Below are 23,464 nucleotides of genomic sequence, written 5' to 3'. Positions count from 1 at the left end.
TTTGCTAGCACTATTATTAAAGAAATTATCTGTCCCACTAAACTGAAACCTCACTTTGATCAAATGTTAAGTTCTCATTTATTCTTGGCTCTACTTCTTTTTCATTCCACTGATCTTCTTGTGCCAAGAGCATAGTTTTAATTATCAAATCCACCCACTAGTGTTTTTCAAATCTCTATTAGCAATATTCACAAATAAACTTTTGATGTAAGCTTTAGAGTAATTTTTCCAGTTTGAAAAATACATAATGGAATCTGACTGGAAATGTATTAAATTTATATGTTATTTTGTAATGAATTGACAATTATATGAAACTGTCTTATACTCCCAAGAGAGCTTCCCTTTTTTTCAGGTCTTACTCTATGTCAAGTAAGTTTTATGATTTTCTTCACATATATACTCTCCTTTCTTACCAATCTTTAAGAACTTTATAGATTTTGTTGCCATTATAAATATCTTTATACTTTATAGCTGATTACTCATAGTTTAGAGAGGAGTTATCAATTTTTATATATTTCTATTGTAACTTTTATAATTTCTTAGTTATAAAAGTTTTAATAATCTTTTGGTTTTCTAGGTATATAATTATATCATTTACAGATAAAGATAATTCCTCTCTTTATTTTAACATTCATGCCCATTTTACTCTCTCTTCTCTGCATCAGCCATGATTCCTAAAACAATGTCAAAGCATATTTATGATAGTGTGCATTCCCCACTTATAACTGATTTTAATAGAAATAGCTTTTAATCCGTGAATACAATGCTTGTTGCTGGCTTTTTAAAAGCAACTAATTTTAAAACTAATATTTACCTTTTAAAAACACAATGAAGTATAATTATGTAAAGTGATGTATTATATAACTATAGTTTACTTAATCATTTCCCTATTGTTCAAGATTTCATTACTTTCCAGTATTTCAGTATTACTAGGAACACGTAATGAACATCCTTATACATAAATGGTTTTATATACTTCAGATTTCTTTAGGGCCGAATCCTAGAAGTTGAAATCCTGGTTTAAAGGATATAAACATTTTAAGGCTTTTTATCCATTTGCCAAATTCTTTCCAAAAAATTTTTCTTTCCCTTCTTTTAAAAGCTCCTTTGTTGTTGTTATAACGATGCTTAATAATAAAGAAAATATGAAAGAAAAAATACATATGTGAATATAAAAGAAAGGGCAAAAGCCTTTATGAAGTTTCAGAACTAAAATCTAAAGAAAGAAGAGGATTACAAAAGGAACTAAGGAGTCTAAATATCATTTCAAGTTACATTTAGAGCAAGACGATGAAGGAAGGGAACGATGCTTGATGGTATCAAAGAGAACACAGAATCCCTGGACTTCTGTCTGCCATCCTCTTCTTTGCCAAAGACGATGCTCTCTGAGCCAAAAGGGGAAGAATAAATGGTAAAAGAGAAACTAGAGCCTAAAATGCATAAAGATATTAGAAGAACACCTAGCAACACTGAGTTGTCTTCTGCTCTATCTAGGTACTACTAAGAAAACTTACAAATAAAATAACAGGTTGAGTATGAATTAATGAACCAGTGTCAAATGGTAAGTGGTTTCTACTGGAATTCCCCAGAACACCCGTCCCCTCCGGCCTTATTCCAGGCAACAGTATCATCACTGACTTAGACTGAACTATAAGAAAACATGGTTATCAATTATGCACTTGAATGAAGTAGAAAGAATAGTAAACACTGCAAAATTGTATTAAGTAAAATTTAACAAAGATTAATGTTAATTCCAAAAAAATCAAGTACAATTGTCAGATGAAAAAGCCGTAATTTGCACTGAGTATGACATAGGGATTACATTTACATTAAGCTCAATGAGTTAACTGTAATAATAGCCTTGGGCTATACTATAAGAACCATGGAACTCAGAGCATAAATGCTCCCATAGTATTCTGAATGGGTTCAGACTACCCCTAGAACACCTGTTCTGTTTGAACACTATACTTTCAAACTTCTATACTTTAATAAGACTACAGAAGAAATGGAACATATTCACAGAACATCAAAGATAAGGGAAACTTAAAATGATATCGTTCAAAAAAACCTAAGGACGTTTATATTGGTGGTAAGATGTAGGAGAAATAACAGCTACTGTAAAGAATTTTAAAGTCCACCATGTGTAGTAGGAATTAGACTTGTTCTACATAGCTCCATACAGTAGAAATAGCATCAATAAAGCAGACATTCCAGGGAATATTGTCAGAATAATTTTTTTAAACTACCCTAAAGATTTAATTTACAAAATGAGGATTTTGGTAATAGTATTTAATATAGAAAGGAGTTACCACTTTAAAAAAAATAAAAACTTTATAGTATTCAGAATTGCCCAGAGGTAGGATAAGATGCCTCAAGAGGAAGTGACGCTCTCACTAAAGGTGTTCAGCTTGGTTATATGGCCAATTGATGGGAGTGCTATACAGGAAATATTCAGATTGAATCACTTTTCCGATTCCTTTATATCCTTGGATATTTTGTTTACAACTGCGCTTGTATCTAATAAAAATAAAAGTGCATTATCTCCCTAAGTGAAGAAACAAGAAAACTACCTGGGATTTTGGTAATTTAGACAAGCCTTAGGATTTTCTTCTTCTCTGCTATCAAAATCAGAAAGAATTCTTTACATATTTATTCCTTAAATAAACTAAATGACTGCCAGGAAGACATATAAACAACAGCAGAATTTGTTTTATTTTCTCCACAGCAAGAATGCTTGATTTAACTATTTGATAAGACAACTGAGAAAAGCAAAAAGAAGTCAAACAGACTAAAAAAAAAGTATAAAAGTAAAACACCAGAAGAATCTTTACTTTTAATAGTATGACAACCAAAAAATGATTTAAGCAACACAGAAACTAGCTATTTCATATGTGAATATATAAAGATCTAATTATTTCCTATGTTAAACCTAGTTTATGTCAGATTAAGGGATTTTCCCACCGAAATATGTAAAACAGCACTTGGTTCATTTCTGTTTCTCTTACAATAAAAGCAAGAGCCCTAAAATGTGAGGTTACTAGAAGTCAAGTGAGTGAAGGGCATCCTAGAATTCAACTAAACATTACAAATACAGAATCTAGGGTACCACTGATAATCCTACCTGTAAATATAGAGCAGAGAAGAAACAAAGTGGAGCAAGAAATAAGAAGGTAACTACTTTGTTCCCATGACACGATCTACACACCTCTAATCCTCCATTCACTCAGGTTGTGGACGTTTTATCCACGTTGAAATAATACTTACTTTCAAAATCCATAATGACTTTTCCAAAATATAAAAGCACTACCCTTGGAGATACATACCTAGAAGATGTTTCTGGAGCACTTCCAGTACCAATCTGACCTTTGCAAAAACTTCAGATGGTGACGGATGCTCTAAGTCAGTCATCACAGATTCAAAACGAATGATGATGGTGTTAGGCTGGCTTTCTACCACAGCAGAGAGGGAGGGACAAGATGCCAGAGGCCTAAGGATATATTTCAATAGCATCTGACCTGAAAAATTATATGAACACTCATAAAAAATCACTAGGATAAACTTTTATATAAAAGCATGTAAAAAAAAAAAAGATCTTTGAGTCTAACAACAAAAATATCATGACATTACATACCACACATTATGCACTGCAGGTTTTCCCACTGAAGTTTCCCAAATTATCTACAGATTTTTATTTAAATTATTCAAAAAATCAGATAAATAGCAGCAGTTAGTTTAAAATAGAAAAGAAAGTATCTAAGTCCTTAAGAAAAAGGCTAATAATTATGACAATTCCATTTGATGAATCATGAGGCCAAACCCTATGATCCACCATCGATATTATCCAGACAATATTTTATAATTTTCTGTCATTCCTTTAACAATGGCCTTCTGAGATTTCACGTAAATGAAATAAAGTAATGTGCCTTACCAAATGATTTAAGCTTGGTATGTAGCTCCCCAAGAATAGAAAATGCCAAGAGGACAGAAGTGATTGTTGGCACAGGGGGCTTCTCTTCATTTTGAGATTGTTCAGTGCATAAATGCAGTTCTGTTTGTAGGCAAGATTCCAAGTTGCTGGTGTCTAAGAAAAAGGGGAAAAATATCAGCTGTCTCAGTATTAATAAATGCTTATTAATACTCATTGAAGGCAAGGAATGAAAGTGAGACCCTAAGACCTCTTTTTTGTTCTTTCTTACCAAAAAAAGAGAATAGCCTGCCAAACAAGTTTAACAGGAAGGGTGTTTTATAACAAAGAACACATCTTCTCAGAGATTTGAGTCTCAGAGGCTCAAATTTTACTGTCTGCTTGGAAATAGAATCTAAAATTTTCTGGATTATTTCCTTTAAAATACATACCTAAAATACATACATGTGTATGTGTGCGCACACATATACATATATTGTATTTGGAGGCCAAGTGGATATGGGAAAGGGAACAAGGAGAGACTGTGAGGTTTCCCCTGAAATGACTAAATTTCAAGATTCAGTGTTGGAGCCCAGCTAGCGTGGCTCAGCGGTTGAACATCGACCCATGATCCAGGAGATCAAGGCTCGATTCCCGGTCAGGGGACATGCCCTGGTTGTGGGCTCGATCCCCCAGCAGGGGGTGTGCAGGAGGCAGCTGATCAATGATTCTCTCCCCTCATTAATGTTTCTATCTCTCCCTCTCCCTTCCTCTCTCTGATATTAAAAAAAAAAAAAGATTCAGTGTTGGAAAATACACCAGGTTTAATGGCATGTCCTTTATATACAGACTCAGAGATTTCACTTTGTGTAAACAAGACATTGAAGGGGGCTCACACCCAGAGGTGAGCAGAGGGACTGAGAGCCAAATAGTTATATAAATAGATACCAGGGCCAAATAGTTATATAAATTAATGTCAGAGTTATCCTATTTCTTCATCTTGCAAAGCACCCCCATCTCATTATTTTGTCACCATTTTCCCTCAAGGACTGAGAAAAATTGAGCCAAACCCTTGTCTCATTGATCCCCGGTCTTCTTTCCTCAGCAAGAGAGAGAATGGCTAAACAGCTTCTTCAAGCTTTCTAGCGAAGATGCATTGCTCAGGTTAGGGGTGTTGGGAACAGGATCATACTACTATGCAGCGGAAACTGTGTGGTCTTAAGTTGCTACCACTTCCTCTACCATACATATGTTCACCACATGGACCCCACCCACCAATAACCTTCCCTCTTCTCTACTGCTTCCTACTGAAAGGGACAGAAAGAGAGAGGTAAGGGAAGTAAAGTGAGGATACTTAGAGACCCAGATGAGTTGATCCTATTTAACAAGTATTTTGCCTAATATGAGAACTCAATATAGACTTGCAAGATTAACAGATGAAACCTTATCTACCAATTCAAAATATTTAGAATATATTCAGAGGCCATAGTGGTTCAGGCAGATTAAGCAAAGCAGTCCACCTGAGTTCAGCAGCACCTTTTGATGGTGGGAACTTCCATACGATCAGCTCCTGCCACTCTTCCCCAAGGTGATAGAGTATGTTCTGTTTCTGTATGGTGAGCTCCATGCTGAGAGATTTCAACATTTTTAAATCAAAGCATTTTCTGGATTTTAATAACTTCAAGCATTTCTGTGCCTGGTAATGAAATGGAATCGTTGTTAAACATTCCATCTGGACTCAGGGCAATTTGAGTATATTTATATAATGACAAGGAATATATGGAGCACAAAATTTACTAAAAACAAGAAGAGTATTAACTGTTCATGCTTTGGAGAAAGATGTAATACCTCTTCTAGACGCTGGGCAGCAGTGACATACTTCTTCTCTGCTAACGCACAATTATACTCTTCAATAGCCATAGAAAACTGAAAAGATAGTATAGTTATTAGGTATTTTATTTTATACATCCATTATTTCAAGTCTGTCTGCTTGTTGTTGTTTTTTTGTTTTGTTTTGTTTTTAATATATCTAATGATTTAAGAGAGAGGAAGGTAGAGGGAGAGAGAGAGATAGAAACATCAATGATGAGTCATTGATTGGCTGCCTCCTGCACACCCCCGACTGGGGATCCAGTCCGCAATCCGGGCATGTGCCCTGACCGGGAATCAAACGGCCATCTCCTGGATCCTAGGCCGACACTCAATCGCTGAGCCATACCGGGCTGGGCTGTCTGCTTGTTTTTAAATTATGAAAAATACTATGTAGTCAGGGGATATACATTTAATAATGAGACCAATGATAACAAAATAACTTTCTCCCCACCAAAACACTAAAGTTTGATCTGAAGTTACTGACCTCTTGCAGCTGCTTAAGCAAACTTAGGACTACTGAGTCTCTTTCCAACTGTTGCTTCAAGTCTGTAAATTCAGCAGTTGATACGTTAAGATCCCGGCGGACCTAGTTCACACATCAAAGACAAGTATATTTTAAGTTATACTATGTCAAAGAAGTAAAACATTCATAGCTAATCAATAAGCTTTACTAGGTGAATATAACTCATGTTGAAAGTTAAATGCTGATTAAGACTGGGATGTAGCAGGAAGAGACTTTAAGTGGTCCGCTTAGTCCAAACCCTTATCCTTTTCAGGAATGCCCATCCCCATCAACCTAATACCCTCCTGTCACCATCTAGTCTTAGTTTAAGCCCTTACCTATCATCAGAGCCCAGTCACCTAGATTACTAGAAAGGTATCCCTATTGCCAACGCATTCTACAGTAGGATAGCTCTATTAGAAAGGCTTTCCTATGTTGAGTCAGAATCCACCTCCCATTCTGTCCCACCTTTTCAGGAATTTTGAAATATCAATTATTTCCTTCCCTCTCTATATCTTTACCTCTCCTTATTCCATCCTTCATTCATGAAATACCTACTAAAGCATGGTTCTTCACATCAGATTTATATATGTTAAAATATCCCCCATCTTTAAGAAAAAATTTCCTCTACCACCCTATTGCTTAGTGGCTACCTTATTTCTTTCCATCCTATCACAAACAAGATTCTTGGAAAAGTGATCCATACTCACTGTCCTTACTTTCTCACCTCTCGTTCACTCTATAACTCACACTGTTCTAGTTTCTACCCCCACCATTCCACCAAAACGATTCCAAAACAGTTGGTGCCAATCAACTCCTTATTGCTAAATCCAAAGCATGTACCATGAATTTTAAATACACATTTATCAGTACTCTCTTTAGTTCTATGACACCATTCTCTACTGAATTTCCTCCCCTTCTTTAGCCATTCCTTCTCATTTTCTTTTGAGAGCTTCAGTTCGCCTCTGGCCACTTCATACATATTGATATTCCTTTTTTCCTGGCCCTCTTACTCCAACTCGATGGTTCTCAAAAAATAAATTTTTTTGCCCCATCTCCATTCAGAGACATTTAGCAATGTCTGGAGACATTTTGGCTTGTCACAACTGAAGGAGTTCTGGCATCTAGTGAGCAGACATCAGGGACACTACTAAACATCCTACAGGACAGCTCCCACAGCAAAGAAGTATCCAGCCCCAAATATCAAGTGCCTAGACTGAGAAACACTACTCTACATACTCTCTCTGGGCAAATTCATCAATTCCATGGCTTGAATTTCTAAGTGCTGCTACCTCAAGTCCACATCATTTTCCAAACCTCCAAACATGTACATGGATGGGCTGATGTGCAAGCTGTTCAGAAAAATCCATTCTCCCACTCTCCCAGTGACGCACGGCTACCCAACTAGACTGAGTGTTGTACCATCCTCACAACTGTGATCATGTGTCTAAGAGCTTACCAATGGAATATGAGCAGAAGCAATGCGCACCATTTCCAAGTCTGGATCTTAAGAAAATAGGTGTGCCGTCTGTGCATTCTCTTTGCCCTTAACCTCCAACTATAATCTGCCCATTGGGAAAAGGCCATCTTCAACCATGCAAACAACAAAAAAACCCTAGAGTCGTGCTTCTCAAACTGCAGAGTACATACATAACACTTGGTGAATTGTATTTAAAGTGCAGATTCTAATTTGGTAGGTCTGGGATGGGCCTGAGCACCTCTGTCTGAAAAAGCCACTAGAAGGGGCCAATTCTGCTGTTCAAAGACAATTCTTTAGAGGTCTCTCACATTTCTATAGTATCTTGCAAGTGAAGCAATAACTGTCTTTAGTTCCAATCTATCTTTTCAAGGATGTTCGTGTAGTAAACAACCTGGAAAATAGAAATGATGTTTCACTCCAAAGCAAAAGCAGGCCTACTCACTACCCAGGTTCCCTAAACTCAGTTCTCTTCTATAATGCAATCCACTGCACACTGTCCTTTAGGAACTGGGGCTCAGGACACTGCAAACATGCTCATACTCTGGCTACTGCTGAGAATAATAAACTGTTCTTCATCTCACACCCAAAGAGACTCAAGGCTTCTAACAGCATCTGTGAAAAGGTAGTAGACTAACTTGCTGACTTGCAAATAGGTTAAAACCTCAGATCCCCTCCACAGTTCTTGACACAGGCTACTAGAGTAGCTAGGCCCTAGGTTATAGAATCAGCCTGCTAACCTAGACTACTATGATTAAAAAATATGTATCTTGTTTGAGCCATTGAATTTCAAGTTCGCTCACTCCCGCTCTCTCTCTCCCTCTCTTTACAATAGTCTACACTTTTTTTTTTTTATTTATTTCAAAGAGAGGAAGAGAGAGGGAGAGATACAAACATCAATGATGAGAGAGAATCACTGATTGGCTGGGTCCTGTATTTTCCCCACTGGGGATCGAGCCTGAAACCCAGGCATGTGCCCTGACAGGGAATCGAATGGTGATCTCCAGGCTCATGAGTTGACACTCAACCACCGAGCCACACCAGTCGGGCTACCCTTCACCTTAATACAGTTCAACTGTGCAGCTCCATTTGGATATCCCTTAGGAACCCCATATTTAAACTCATTTCCCCTACAAAAACTTACTCCTCTGTTTGCAGTGTCCTGAGATCCAGTTCCTAAAAGGCAGTGTGCAGATTCTCTATTTCATGAATAGTAGTACATCAATGACCAAGTTTCCCAGTTATCCCTGATTCCTCCATCTTTCACTCCTCACATCAACAAGTTCCAAAGATCCTATCTCTTAAATGTCACTAGGATTTATCCACTTTTCTTCATCCTCACTACCACTGACTTCAGAGCAGTTCACCATCCTGCCTTGCCTGATTACTTTAACTGACTCCTAATCTCCTAATGCTTTACTGCTTTTCCATTTCCTACTCTCATTTCCCTCATGTCCTTTCTTCAAACTACAAGCAAAATGGGATTCCTAAAATTCAAATCTGATGTCACTCTTTTGCTTAAAATCCTCCATTGCTTCCACAGTCCCATCAAGACAACATCCATATTACCTATGCTGATATACAAAGTCCTTGCTTAATTTCAAGTCCCTCCCCGCCAAACCTTCCAAACATATCATATGGAATACTTGCAGCTTTCCAAAGTGACATCTATTACTTCCATGCCTCTGCAATGCTGTCCCCTCTAACTAAAATGTTCTTCCTTCCTCTTTTGCCTAATTACCTATGACTTCAGGTTTTGGTTTGGACACTGTTTCCTAGAGAAAGCCATCCTTAGCTACATCTCTTCTCTCTAACTGGATTATTCCTATTTAGTATGTATCACACTGTTTTACTGATCTAAAACAGGCATGAGATTCACATTTTAAAATAAAAAACTGTCTAGTCCTGCAACTATCTCACTGTCCTGGCACCTTGTAGATGTTCAATAAATATGCCAAATGACTGAATAAATCCCTTTAGAATATCCATCTATTGAATCTAATTCCTCTTCTCTAGCCCTAAGTTTTAATCTTTCTCCTATGTCATCGGGCTTCAAATCTTAAAAGTGTTTCTAAGGCTAAACAAGTCAGCTTCATTCACTGTTCTTCAGATGGTATGGCGTTCAGGTCTGGACCTTCTCATTTAGACCAGCAGTCTTTCCAAATAAAACAACCAGAACTGAATAAATTTCACAGGCCATAATCTGGTCAGCAAAAGGTACAGAGCACATTGATCTCTTGTTCCAAACACTTCATTTCTAAAAGTACAGTCCTAAGATTGCACTATTGACATACTGATAGACAAATAAACATTGAAAATATTAGTTGAACTGTGCCAAAGTTGTAGAGTAACAGATATATTTTATTAAAACCTCTAATAAGGATGAGTGGTAAACTAGCTATTAAATAGATTTGTCCAGGTAAACTAGTGGTTTCCCCACCTGTGATTCAAGTTTTATAGAGAACTTTTGAAAACACATCAGTTCACTTTCCTTCTTTAGCGACTATCACAAAGAGAAGAGATTTGGTATCTTTTCTCAAGGACGTTTAGAATACCCTGATTTTGGATATCGATAAGCCCTGAGTGATCATTTAGAAACAGATGTAGAAGACACCTAAGACTAGACTTTGTTTAAACCTCTCATACCAGTTTGATTTCTTTCAATTGCCTGTTTTTCCTAAAAGGCAACTGAAAGGGAAAAATCTTGGTGAGCTAATATAAGCGAAAAATGTTTTTAAAATTATAAAGCAGATATTTCTGTTTCCAGACCAGCTTGCTTCTAATTGTGATGACAGCACTTCAGCTAACACAGTAAACATTCTTAAAATCTGCCAGACTTTCAATAAGAACTTTAGAAAGCACTAGTCCCAAAGTAACATAGTACAAGATGGGCAAGGATTATCTGTGTGTCCAGGGAAAGTGCCCTGATACAGGAAGTAGAGTGGCTACGATTGGCAAACCAAGCCAACTTTCTAGAAGGCCAAAAGACAATTATTGTGCCAGAGCCTGAATGTGTTAAGGCCAGCTGCATATATAAGAGAATGTTGGCCATTAAGAGATTCAAGTATTTTAATTTAAGAGATGACAAGATAAAAGGCCAAATAATCCAGTTCATATGTTTTCATTTTATTATGGAGACAATAAAATCCTGGGATTATTTTTTTAATTATAAAGTCCTATTCAAATGCAAGACATTATTATTCAAGCTAAAAATATTTTTACCATAAAAAGAAATTTTTTTAAATTATATTTTTGGAAAAGATTCCTATTTTAAAGTTGAAAGTCACCCTAAAATCATTTAATTCAACTTCTATTTACCAATAAGGAAAATGAGGCCTTAAAAAATTGTACAGAACTGAATTGTCTCAGGAATCAGGAGCTGAACTGCCTCCCTACAAAACTACTCAGTATAACAAACTATTCTTACCTCACTCTCTATCCTGGATTTCAGCAGGTCAATATCATCAGACAGCTTCTCCACTTGGGTAACCAGGTCCTGTGCACTTTGCATGCTAGGCAGGAATTCACTGTACTTCTTGCTGATCATACTGCACACTTCACCCTAGAAGGCAGAGATAAGATGAGTAGGAAACTCTGTTAAAAATGTCTTCCATGTCGGAGGCCTTCTTGCCAGTTACCACACCCTTTAACTTTCCCTCCAAGCCAATGGGTTTCTTTGAAAAACACATATCTCCCATTGTTAAAGGTCCCATAACATTATCAGCGTGCAAAAAGACGAATGATCACCAAATCCCAACAGAGACCAAGAGTTATACAAACGAGGGAAAAGATTAAGACAGATCTGGAAGATCTCATATCGAACTGTTATTAGCTCAGACAATAGCCACCAGCAGTTTTAAGCACATATCTAATAGAAAAGAAAGCAAATGGACAAATTAAATACATAATCTGTATACCTCAATCAATTTATGAATTTCTAGCTTCTTGCTTATAAAATTTAAGGCCTAATTTGATGACCCTAAGTTGATAAGTTTCATCATCTCTTTTCATTCAAAGTAATTTAATAAACAAGTTATTGAATACTTTACACTGAATTCGTCAATGCTTTGGAAGATACAAGAATTATGCCTGCCCATAAATAAGTTCCTTTTAGGTAGGAAAGATAGTACACACTTAAGTAACCGGAATACTGAACTGAAATACAGCAAAAGAGTTCACCGCCTCCAGGAGCACAACTGAGAAAGTGATCACCTCACGCCTGATCCTTTTCATGGAACTTGAAAAAAATGGGTAAAAATAATACGGGTAAAAAGCGATGGAGAAATGGCAACATAAACGAAGCCTAAGAAGGGCCGGGGGCGGCAGTGGGCGTGCTTGGAGTATAGGAAGGAATTCTCAACTGGCTGAAGATTCAGCTGGGAAAAGAAACCTGTGAAAGGAAGGGCAAGTCAGGTCCAGAACACAAAGAAAGGCGCGGTGCTACTGCTACAGCAGCTGAATAATCTGTCCTCCTTCCATCGTATGAAAGTGGTGAAAAAGCCTAAAGCCATATTAAAGAAGAGATGCCGGTGGCATGAATACTTCAAATTTAGGGAACCATTTTTAAAAATAAAGCCATGTGTGGGCCTTCATGGGACAATGCTAAACTCGCTCCCTTAAATCCAGAAGTACGCCGTGCTCGTAAATGAGAGCAACAAAGGTGTGGCAAACCCTGCGCCGGCGAGGTAACCGCAGCAGCACGAAGCGAAGCTGGGGGTGGCTGTGTGCAAACATCTCAAGACAGCAGGGTCCGCTGAAGTGCCATTCGCGTGTTTTTAACACTCAGCACAGTCTCAAGGGCCCGGGGACGGAGAAGTTTAATAAACATATGGATAGGTTTTAACATGAAAAGCGTGGGGGAAGAGAATGGTACAGTCCTCCCAAAGCTGTTACCTTCATCGACACACCGTGCAAAGGGCGGGTGGAGGAAAGGAGCGCCCACGGGTGGGGAGGATCCCGGCCTCATTTCCAACCCTCACAGGCTCCGTCCCCGGACACCTCGCCCTTCCAGCCCCTGCGGCGGGTGCGCGTCGCTCCCCGGTGCCCGACCGCCCCGCTCCGCAGCCTAACCCCACATGCACGCCCGGCTCCGCCGCTTCCCTCCACCGTCCAGGCCTCCGCAGCCCCCGCCCGTCTGCTCCCCTCACGCTCCTCCCCAGCCCACAGCCTCCCAGCCTCCCCGCCCCTCACTCTTCCCACCCGGACCCACAGCCGACCGCTCACACCCCCGCCGTCAGCCCTCAGCCCCTCTCCTCTCCGTCCCGTCCACAAGGATCCCGCGTCCCGATTCAGCCCGCCAACGGCTGTGCGCCTGCACCTTGATCTCCTCCACCCGCCGGGTGAGGTGGCTGATCCGAGTGCCCAGATCTTCCTTCTCCAGACTCCCCGAGTGGGCCAGAACTTCCGTCACGAAGGAAGCCATCGCCGCTACACGAACCAACACTCACAAAGTCACTCTCCCGGAGCCAGCGCGGCAGTTCCAGTCCCGCCAGCGCCCGGGTGCGCGGCTGTTCCAGTCCCGCCAGCAGCCTTGGTGCGCGGTCTGCCGGGAAACGAAGTCTTGCAGGGCCCGGACCGCCCCTCGGAAGGCGTCAGCTGCACTACAACTCCCAGAAAGCACCGCGACTCACCTGGCATGGAATTTCGACGGCGTCTCGTAGTTGGCAAACTTGGGAGACGCGTTTTCTTTAGTACAGTAGTTGTTTTCAAAGCTTTCCTAATCCCGACCGTCTTTCACGAAGAAATGAACCGTTTTTATTTACTAACCAGTCCTAACTCAACCTTTCTCAATTTCGAAACGCTTACCTATGAAATTTAGCTAGCCAGAAGACCCGACGGGCCCATCTTGAGTTTTTTTCGTTAAATAGTCACTGTCAGGGGCCGCATTGACCATCAGTCTGAATGAATGGCGCCCTCTAGAGTTGTACAAAGAAGCGGCTTCACCTCGTTATAAATAAAAGTCTGCCTATAATTGCATAGTTTCGTATTGCATAGTTGATATTACATCTACGTACACATATACATGTATACTACATCTGTGTACACATGCGTATATTACATCTATGTAACACATTACCGGTTTATAGTATTTCCATTATCTGTGGATAAATAACATTAGCACTGTGTGGACTAGAACAAGCTACTCAGCACTTTTTATCAGAGAATGCAAATCAATTTTATAAAAAGCTTTAAAAAAATTGTTTCATTATTTAAATATGTTACGAACTGAAAAATGTCCCACAATATACGTAAGGTATTATTCCTTTTTACAAAAATAAATAGATATAGATACATAATAAGGTAAAGGATGTGTACCAAATTATTCTGTCTGAGTGATGGACTTATGATATTTATTCTTTTCCCCTGTTTTTCTATTTTTCTGCAAAAAAAAAAAGTAGTGCTTTAATTAAAATGTTACCTTTAATTTTTTTAAAAGTTGACTTTGAGGGTTGACCCCGAGCAGATGCTGACCCTAGGGTCCTTGTCAATTTTAAGTGTCTGTGGGAGGATCTGCTTAACCTAGTGAGCAAGGGTGGCTTCCTGTGACAAGAGTAAAGGAAATGAAACTAGTGATGAGATGGGAAGCACAAAGGGCAGCCATAGCATCCTAGGAAGTTCCTCTCCAGAAAACCAAATCAAATTCTGTTTGGTAGACATGTCGGTCTCACTCTGAATTCTAAATACTGTTAATAATAAATGCACAGTGAGAAAGACAAAGTTGCTGAAAACTTGTATTATATATTGACTGAGCAACTACTATACAGCAGACACTGTGCTAGATTGGGAATAAAAAACGTAAATAAATAATCCCGGAAAAATATTATCATTACTATTTTGGAGGTAGATGAGAGATGGATCCATATTTCGTGAGGCCTAAATCTTATATAGTTGGTGGGAGGGGAAGGACTCTTTATGGAAAAGAATATAAAATAAATACAAAATTAGGTGCAGGCCTTGGAAAGGGCCTGTGCAACGAACAGGTCCTGAAGCTTAATCCACCTCTGAGAAAGGTACAAAGGACAGAGGAGGAGGAGCACCCAGTCTCTGATTCAATCAGGGAGGTTTCACAGGAGGAAGGAATCTGACCCGAGACTGGAAGGAGGTGTCACTTTGAGGTGGAGGTTCTGGGATCTTCCTCTAGGAAACAGATCCATGGGTACACACAATCACAACTACAGAAGCTCCTCCTCTCCCTGGGCAGAGCGACCACTGGATAAACTAAGGACTGTTCCTCAGGGTTCCAGGAAAAGGCAGAGAAGACCTAGAGTTCGACTAAGAAAGGAGAAGGGTTGGAATGGAGTAGGATTGCTACACGTAGGCAGTCAGTGCACGCAGGTATGAATGAATACATGAATAAATAAATAATTATAAATGAATAGGTTCCATTTTCCCTCACTAACTGGATCTCCTTCATAGTTCCTATTTATCATGGTTTATATGTCGCCCAACTCACAGATTTTCACAAATCAAGAAAGGGCTCTGAAGAATAGGCAAGGAAATAAGGAGCAACGTCTGAGAGCATTCCTCCTGACTTATCATGGCTCACACACATGTGGCATGCCCGTTTTCAAAAAGAAAGTATCAAACACAAATCTGTATGGATGTATAGGACAAGCAGACAGCATTTCCAGGGATCTATATTTTGCCGTCCTGTTGATTAGAACATGTGGCTGTTATAAGAGCAGCAGCAGGAGTCTACAATTTGAAAGAACGTCCCATCTACTTCAAAATAGTATGAAGGGAGAGGGAGGGGGTGCAGGTATGGATGAAGCAAGATCGATACGATTGGATAATTTTTGAAGTAGGTGATAGGACATGAGATTTCTTCATTCCATTTGCTCTACTTTTGTATATGTTTGAAATTTTCCTATAATAAAAATGAAACATAAAAGAAAAAAGCATTCCAGATGATTTTGTTTGCCTCCCTCCACCCCCACGCCACTGATAATCTTATCAGAGTGCTTAGGTGTTGAGACATGAGGCAAATAAATCTGAATACTGCTTCCTCCTGGCTGGCTTTCCCACGTCTCTGCTTTCATGTCCTCATATGCCCCAGGGTAATCAGCAGGTTCAATATGAATAGGGAAGACATCGGTCAACATTTATGTCCTTAATAAAATTAATCCAAATATTCTTCTGTGTTTTGCCATGTCACCAGCATGCAGTGCAGTGCAGGAGGAATCCTGTTGCAGCCTGGAGACAAAAGTATGAAATGTCACAGCCCCAGCCACCCGGCTCAGGAGTGAGGCCTGTTGCTTACCTGCTGGGGAACCTTGGCAAGTTATCTAACATCTTACCATGTGGTGTGAAAATTAAATAAGGTTAAAATATCTATTGAAAGCCTGGCATCTAGCCACACTCAGCAAGTGCAAATTATTTCTTTTGCTGTCAGAACCTGCCTCCTGGCAGCAGCAACAAGTAGGGATGGAAACCTGTATGACCATCATCATTTATAGGTGCCGTCCTAGCAGCAGCAGAAGACTGGGCAGTGAGCACTCCCTTCTGGTACATTCTGGGTCTGGATGGGTTCCTTGGATTGGGAATTTTTCTTTTTTTTTGCTTATAAAAATATTAAATGATAAATTTATAAAATACATAGACAAGCACAAATAAGGAAATAAAAACTATCCATAAATCTTGAGTAAAATAACCATGGTAACATTTTGTGGTATATGATATATAGAAATATAAATACAGATATACACATATGTATATAGATATACTTTTTATGAAAGTGAAATTGTATTCTATATACTGTTTGGTCACCTGCTTTAATCAGTTAACAACATATAAAAAACATTTTTCATGTCATTCAAATTTCTTCTATATCACTTTAAACTTGCTCCCTAGAATTAAAGAAAATGTACAATTATTAACAATATTTCAGTGGACATTTTCATAAATGGACATTTACAGTATATTGGGGTAAGTTCTTGGAGGTAGGGTGCTGGGTGAAAGTACACATGTATTTGAAAGTATGAACCATGAAGTTACGTTGCCCTGCTTAGAGATTACAACAGTGTTCATTCCCAGACCTTCATTCCTATCACCTCGGAACTGGGGAGTAGCCTAAGCTTAAGTTCATGAATCTTCTCATCAAATGTGTGTTGATGGCTCACTGTCTGGCTTTTTTGCCTCGCATGGGATCTTCCCCAAGAATCCACACCCACATCGGATTTGGGCACCCCCCTAAACGCAAACATTGCTGAGCTCCTGGCACCTGCCTCCTCTGCTGCCCAGAAAACTGAAACAGGAGCCCTCTCCAAATATGAGAGACCTTCCACTCAGCCCTCCCCAGAGCACTCCGCCCTAGCCAGTCACTGAGACACCTGGCATCTTTACTTTCTCCTCCATGGTGGGGCAGCCATGGCCTGGAGTTTCTGTGGGAAAGCCCAGCTCGGGGGACTGCTCCTCTCTCTCCTCGGCTGGGTCTGTTCATGTGTGACCACCGCCCTGCCCCAGTGGAAGACCATCAATCTGGATCTGAACGAAATGGAAACATGGATCCTGGGACTTTGGGAGGTCTGAGTGAACCAGGAGGAAGTTGCCACTGTGTGCCGGGCCTTGGAGTCCTTCTTATCTCTGTCCCAGGGGCTCCAGATATCCCACGCCCTGGGCTGGGATTATTGGGGCTTCTGCTCTCTGGCTTTGAGTCCGAATGCTGCCAGTTTCACAGGATCCAAAGGGTATTTCAGAGGTTGCTTTGCATTCTAGGAGGGACTCGAAGTATCAGCTTCAGCCACGACCATCTTTCCAGTCTCCTGGGTGGCCTATGCCACAATCCAAGACTTCTGGGATGACCGCATCCCTGGGCTTGTGCCTCGGTGGGCGTTTGGAGATGCCCTCTATTTGGGCTGGGCTGCTGGTATTTTCTTGGCCCTTGGTGGATTTCTCCTTATCTGCTCAGCCTGCCTGGGAAAAGATGTGCCCTCCTCCCAGGTGGCTCGTCCTACAGCCCACTATACCTCGGCCCAGCAGAAGAGTTTGACGGCTCCTTCCTTCTAATCCCAAGATCTAGGAACCTGTTCATTAGGACCAGCTTCTGCCAAGGAATCTCTGGAATAAAGGAATATCAGTCGATTCCTTTCTCTTCCTTACCCTTCATCGCTCTGTATTTGTTTGCCCCATTTGGGGGTGGGGGAGGGAGTTGTCGCTGCCCTAATTGTTAAGGGTTTGACTCTTCGTAGTATGGTGATCCGAATTTCAGAATGAAAAACTGAGGCACAGTTTCTAAAAAACATGTTTGACTCTTTATTACTAAGAAAAACCTATTATAAAATTGCATCCCTCATAGAAAATCTAGTGCGAATAATCACTGTCCCCACAGCTAGGAAAGCTGAAGACTATGCCGTGGCCAATGAAAATGAATTGAGGGCCGAGACCAGCGTCTAGGACAGGAACTCTCCTGGTGCCCACTTTCAGGGCGAGGTGAAGTTTACTAGGGACTGTCACACTGTATCTTTGTTGTTGTGCAGATTCTTAGTAGCCCAAAGACGTACTCCTGTTTCTTCTTTGTTATGAGACTATGAGTGGTTTGTTCTGTCTCCCTGGCATGAAAGTAAGAGAAAGAGTGAGTGTGGTAGGGCGATCAGCCATCCTGGTTTGCCCAGAACTGGTCACATTTAGTGTGAAAACTGGGAAAGTCCCGGCAAACTGGGACCAACTGGTTACCCCAGAATAGCTGTGCCCAAGAACCACCCTGAGAAATGTCTTTTTACCGTATCGAAATCATGTTATGAATCCCTTAACTTTTAACCCAATGTGAGCAGACCTAACCAGGCTGTGGCTACAAATTAAGTTCCTTTCACAACAATGAGCCAACTCCCTTTGCTCGTCCCACCTGCACCGTCAGCCCCAGGTTTTTCTCAAGGAGGAGCATCACGCTTGCTCCTAAACCTGCCAGCAGACACCACCTGGCACTGTACACCCTGTTCCTCTCATTGCTGTGTGTCCCCACTCCTTAATTCATGAAGAAGGGCCACCATTGACCCTGTCAACAATCCCACAACTAAAGAGGGGGGAAAATAAGGGTGATGGCTCCCAATGTCCCCAAATAAGTGACTTCTCCCAGTTTGGACTCCTGCTGGATTGCTTGCAGAACTGAGACTCTGCCCTGGCCCGTTTGCCTCTGGTTAGAGTATCAGCCTGCAGACCGAAAGGTTGCAACCTTTCCTGGTCAAAGGCACATACCTCGGCTGCAGGTTCAATCCCCACCCCTGGTCGGGGCAGGTACAAGAGGCAACCAATCGATGTGTCTCTCTCAGGTCCACGTTTCTCTCTCTGCGTCCCCATCTCCTCCCTCCTTTCACTTTCTCTAAAAAAATCAATAGAAAAAAATGTCCTCAGTGAGGATTAAAAAAAGAAAAAAAGAACTGAGATTCCTCCCTTCCTTGGGTGCTGCCCCTTGCCTGCTCAGCTCTGAGTCCTCCACTGCTTGTGCTCAGACGGCTCTGGTGTCTCCATAAAATAGCTCTGACATAGCCTTGGCATCTTGAGACAGTGGCTGCTGAAGCAAGAACACACACACACACACACAGACACACACGAATGCACAACTTTGCTGGGGTAGCCCAGGTCAATTCTCTCCTTAAAAATTAACTTTTTTTCCCCTGAGAAAACAAGTCTGCCTAGACGCACTTCATCTTCTTGCCCAGCGTAGGGTTCTCGAGGAGTCAGTTTCTCCTGAAAGCTCCTTTCCCTTTCAAGTATGTCCTTTTGTGTGTGTCCAGTGCCATACACAAATCCAAATGACTCTGAGGTAAATGAATTCTTAGTATAACAGAGCAATTTGTAGCAGAGTTCTCTTCCGGCCTTCTCTGGTTCCAATGCTCATTTTATCATCTACTCCTTCTCAATGAAGTGTCAACACTCTCTGGGCCAAGTTTCAATCAAGGGTGAGGCTCAAATGCCCACGTTCTCCTTGGACATCACAGGATCTACAAGAAGGACCAGTTCATCATTCATCCATCCGATCATTTAGTCACACATTTAACCAATATTTATTGAGCCCTGGCTGGTATGTGCAGTTGTTAGAGTGTCGGCCCATGTGACAAAGAGTCTTGGGTTTGATTCCTGGTGGAGGGCACTTACCTGGGTTGCTGACTCAATCCCTGGCCCTGGTCCAGGTGCGTGCGGGAGGCAACCAATCGATGTGTCGATGTGTCTCTCTCATATCGATAGTTCTCTCTCTCTCTCTCAACATATATATTGTTGTTGTTGTTAATTCTCACTCGAGGATATTTTTTCCATTGATTTTCAGAGAGAGTGCGGGGGGGAGGGGATGGAGAGAGAGAGAGAGAGAGAGAGAGCACCTAATAGGTGCCAGGCATTGTGCTAGAAACCAGGAATAAATGGTAGGACAAATTTATCCTTGCCCCTCTGACAAGCAAATAGGGGAGAGAGATATTAATGTGAAATCACTTAAATAAGTGGAAATTGTAGCTGTGACAAACTTCCCAAATATGAAATGGTACATAGTCCTATAAGATCATGCAATAGGAGAAAATTAACCTCATCAAGGTGTCATAACTGGGTACCCTAAGGAAGTGATACTTGGCTAAAAGCTAAGGGATGGATAGCAGTTTTAGATAGAGGAAAAAAATGGATACTGCGAAGCTGATGAGTTAGGGAGGAGCCAGGCCTCGCAGGGCCTGCCGGGCAGGTGGAGGCGGCTGTCTCTGTTGTGGGAACCACGGGAAGCCAAGCATGTGGCCAGGGTTGGAGCTCAGCCCCTGGTGACCGCAGCAGCAGCCTGCTGCCCTTCTCCAGCTCCTTGCTCCTGCGCAGTTGCCCTGCCACACAGTTGGGCAGGGTTTAAGAGTTCACAAAGGAGTTTCACGTATTTTATTTACATTGATTCATGTAATGTATCTTGAGGTTTTTTTTTGTTGTGTCTTGTTTGTTTTTGAGGTTAGGAGAACAGATTGATTTTTCTAATGAGGAAATTGATATTTCGAGAATTTAGGCAACATGCCCCTGGCAAGTAATTATCGGGTCAGGACTTGACCCAGGGTTTTGATGTCACAGAAATCTTTCGTCTCCCCATCTTGTTACTTCATGGGGTGGGTTGTCAAGATAACCCATTAGACCAAGAGAAAAACTAGCACCCAAGCAGGAGGAAAAACCAAAGGCCTACAAAGAAAACCCTTGTCCTTTGTGCTTCTGTTGAACTTTAAGCAGGGTCTTTGTTGCCAGGTGGCTCAGCTGTGCCTGCTGGTGGCTCGCAGCCCTCGTCCTAACCTCACCTTTGCAGGAGCTGATATTTTTCATCAGCATGTGACTATGCCTTCCTCTAAAACAAAAAAAGAGAAAGGAACACAAAGTAAAGATTTCAGAAAATAGTCTGTCTACCTAAATGGGGGTGGGGCAGGGACTGTTGATTGATTCCTAAGTGGCGAGCAGTCCGTCCTTCCCCAGAAAGGAAGGTCATTTGCATTCTGGCCAGAATCCACATTTATTTATTTATTTATTTATTTATTTATTTATTTATTTACCTATTTACTTACTTATTTACTTATTGTTAATCCTCATCAGAGGATGTTTCTTCCATTGATTGTTAGAGAGAGTGGAAGAGAGGGAGGGGAAGAGAGAGAGATGATGTGAGAGACACACTGATTGGTTGCCTCCCATATGCATCCCAAACTGGGCCGGGGATTGAACCTGCAACCCAGGTACATGCCCTTGACCAGGAATTGAACCCCTGACCCTTCAGTGCTCTGGCCGATGCACCAACCACTGAGCCACACTGGCCAGGGCAGAATCCACTTTTAGAGAGAGTCTGAGGGAGAAGATGCTTCTCATCTAAAATGGCCACTGTTTTTAGCTACCAGTTTTGTAGGGGAAATAATGATAAATAAAAATAGAAATAATTAAATCTTAGCTTCAGCTCAGCCTTTGCTCACATATTTGTGGCAAACTACTCTAACATTAAAAACGTTTCTTTATCGTGGTTACACATGGAGAGGTGTGTTGTCCTATGTATTAGAAACAGAAAGGAACATCAATCGGCATTTCAAGTCAAAGCTTTTCTTGTGTGCAAGGCATTGTGAGAAAATAACCTGGGACTCATCACATCTGATGCAGTTAGAATTTGGAGTGCTCAGTGCCGTCTTCTCCAACAGCCTTTGGGTCTGAAAATTTCACCACTGACAGATAAGGCATTCCAGAAGGTTCTTACTTAAATAGTGATCTGTTACCCTGCTGAGCCTCTGACACTAGCTCTAGGGAAAGAATCCTAGGGGACCCCAATGTGGGATAAACATATTGGGGAATGAAAGGGAAGCCAGCAAGGGATTAATGGGCTTCTGGGCAGAAGCTGTGTCTTAGCAGCACTGGCCTCTAATATGGAACTGAAAGAAGTGGAGTTCACATTCCACTCTAACTGGTGGGTTATTTTTTAAGCTAGTCGTTCTTTTTACTACCTCATCCACATTTGTAGGGTGAGGAATGGACTATGTGCCCAGAGTTTTGAGTAAAGCCTCAAAACTATGGCGTGATTATGCCCCATAGTCTAAAGAGAGAGGCTCAACAACACACTGTTGCTAAGAAAGTGTCGAACTGGTCAGCCTTCCCACCCACGAGCTGAAGTGCTTGTTGAGAGAAGCGCAGAGATTCATTACAGAGGATCCCTAAAAGGGCATTCACAACAGATGAGAGCATTATGATGTTCCCTGCTTTGCCCTGTGAGGAGTGGGATGGAGAGGACCTCGCGAGAACCACTGAAACACACCCACCCCACCCCTGCTGAACTGCAGAAACTCCCGGCCCTGCCCTGCCCTGCTGCCACCAGGACGGTGCCCAAGGAAGTTCTTGAAACAATCTGACACGTGTTGTGGAGGCACAGGCACGGCGGCCGGAGCGCCGCCGGAGCAGTCGGAAGCGGGGATGGCTGGCGTAGGGCACGGCAGCCACACCTGCGTGTCTGCCTCCTGCTGGGGCAAGGGCGGTGAGCTTTCCATCGCCCAGGCGGGTGCTGAGGAAGGCAGCCTGGGTGACGCTGTCCCCGGACACTGCTGGCCCATGTGAATGACTAGGGCAGGGGCTGAGAAGGACTCTGAGAGTTCAGCCAGAAAGTCCAAGAGCCACATCAAGGACAGTGTAGAGATTTTCTACAGGATTCTCTGAAAAACCCATAAAATGCCCCACACAAGAGCCAGCAGTAGAATTCTTGCCATAAAAAGGACATTTGAGAACAAAAACAGTATACAGTAAGTCCTCACTTAAGGCATCAATAGGTCCTTGGAACTTTGGGGAAACAGTGTACAATGAAACGGATTCTACAACAGGTAAATTCATATAAACAAGACTTGAGTTCCTACAGAAGCTCATCAACATTATAACAAAATTATTTTATTCAAGGACCTACTGTATACAAACAGAACTGTTCCTTCAAATTTTTTCTTTGTAATAGAATTATACTTTTTCTTTAATCCTTTTAAATTTATTGTAATGCGGAACATTTTCTACCCCATTGAACAAGTTTACCATACCTTAAAATTTTTTAAAATAAAAAGATAAACAAATCTCAAGCCCATGAGACTAGCTTTGAGTGCAGGATTAAAATGCATACTACCTGTAGAGTATCAAAAATAAAAGCCAGTAAGTGGATCTAAAAAAAAAAAAAAAAGGATAAATGAATGCCCTGGCTGGTGTGGCTCAGCAGATTCGGTGTCGTCACCAACAGGTCACCAGTTCAATTCCTGATCAGGGC

General features: G+C 41.3%; 2 protein-coding genes across 2 annotated transcripts in view; one reads left to right on the top strand and one right to left on the bottom strand.

The window, feature by feature from the left end:
* ZW10 (zw10 kinetochore protein) overlaps positions 1-13,283 on the bottom strand; it is a 31,425-nt gene extending 18,142 nt beyond the window's left edge. Inside the window, exons 1-7 of the mRNA XM_016205368.2 lie at positions 13,073-13,283; positions 11,183-11,317; positions 6,261-6,362; positions 5,753-5,830; positions 5,441-5,600; positions 3,929-4,081; positions 3,324-3,515 (exon numbers count right to left, since the gene is read on the bottom strand). Coding sequence (XP_016060854.2) covers positions 3,324-3,515; positions 3,929-4,081; positions 5,441-5,600; positions 5,753-5,830; positions 6,261-6,362; positions 11,183-11,317; positions 13,073-13,177 — 925 coding nt within the window. The 5' untranslated portion in view covers positions 13,178-13,283. The remainder of the gene's footprint in view (positions 1-3,323; positions 3,516-3,928; positions 4,082-5,440; positions 5,601-5,752; positions 5,831-6,260; positions 6,363-11,182; positions 11,318-13,072) is intronic.
* Positions 13,284-17,121: 3,838 nt separating this feature from the next.
* On the top strand, positions 17,122-17,924 carry CLDN25 (claudin 25). Its single transcript, XM_016205330.2, is given in 4 exon segments — positions 17,122-17,365; positions 17,368-17,476; positions 17,478-17,707; positions 17,710-17,924. Coding segments are annotated over 4 exon segments (798 nt in total).
* Positions 17,925-23,464: the final 5,540 nt, after the last annotated feature.

Source organism: Miniopterus natalensis, chromosome 11 (assembly GCF_054644295.1).
Source record: "Miniopterus natalensis isolate mMinNat1 chromosome 11, mMinNat1.hap1, whole genome shotgun sequence".
NCBI lineage: Eukaryota > Metazoa > Chordata > Mammalia > Chiroptera > Miniopteridae > Miniopterus > Miniopterus natalensis.
Note: the sequence above shows the minus strand (reverse complement) of the source record. Positions and strands in the feature narration are given on the sequence as shown.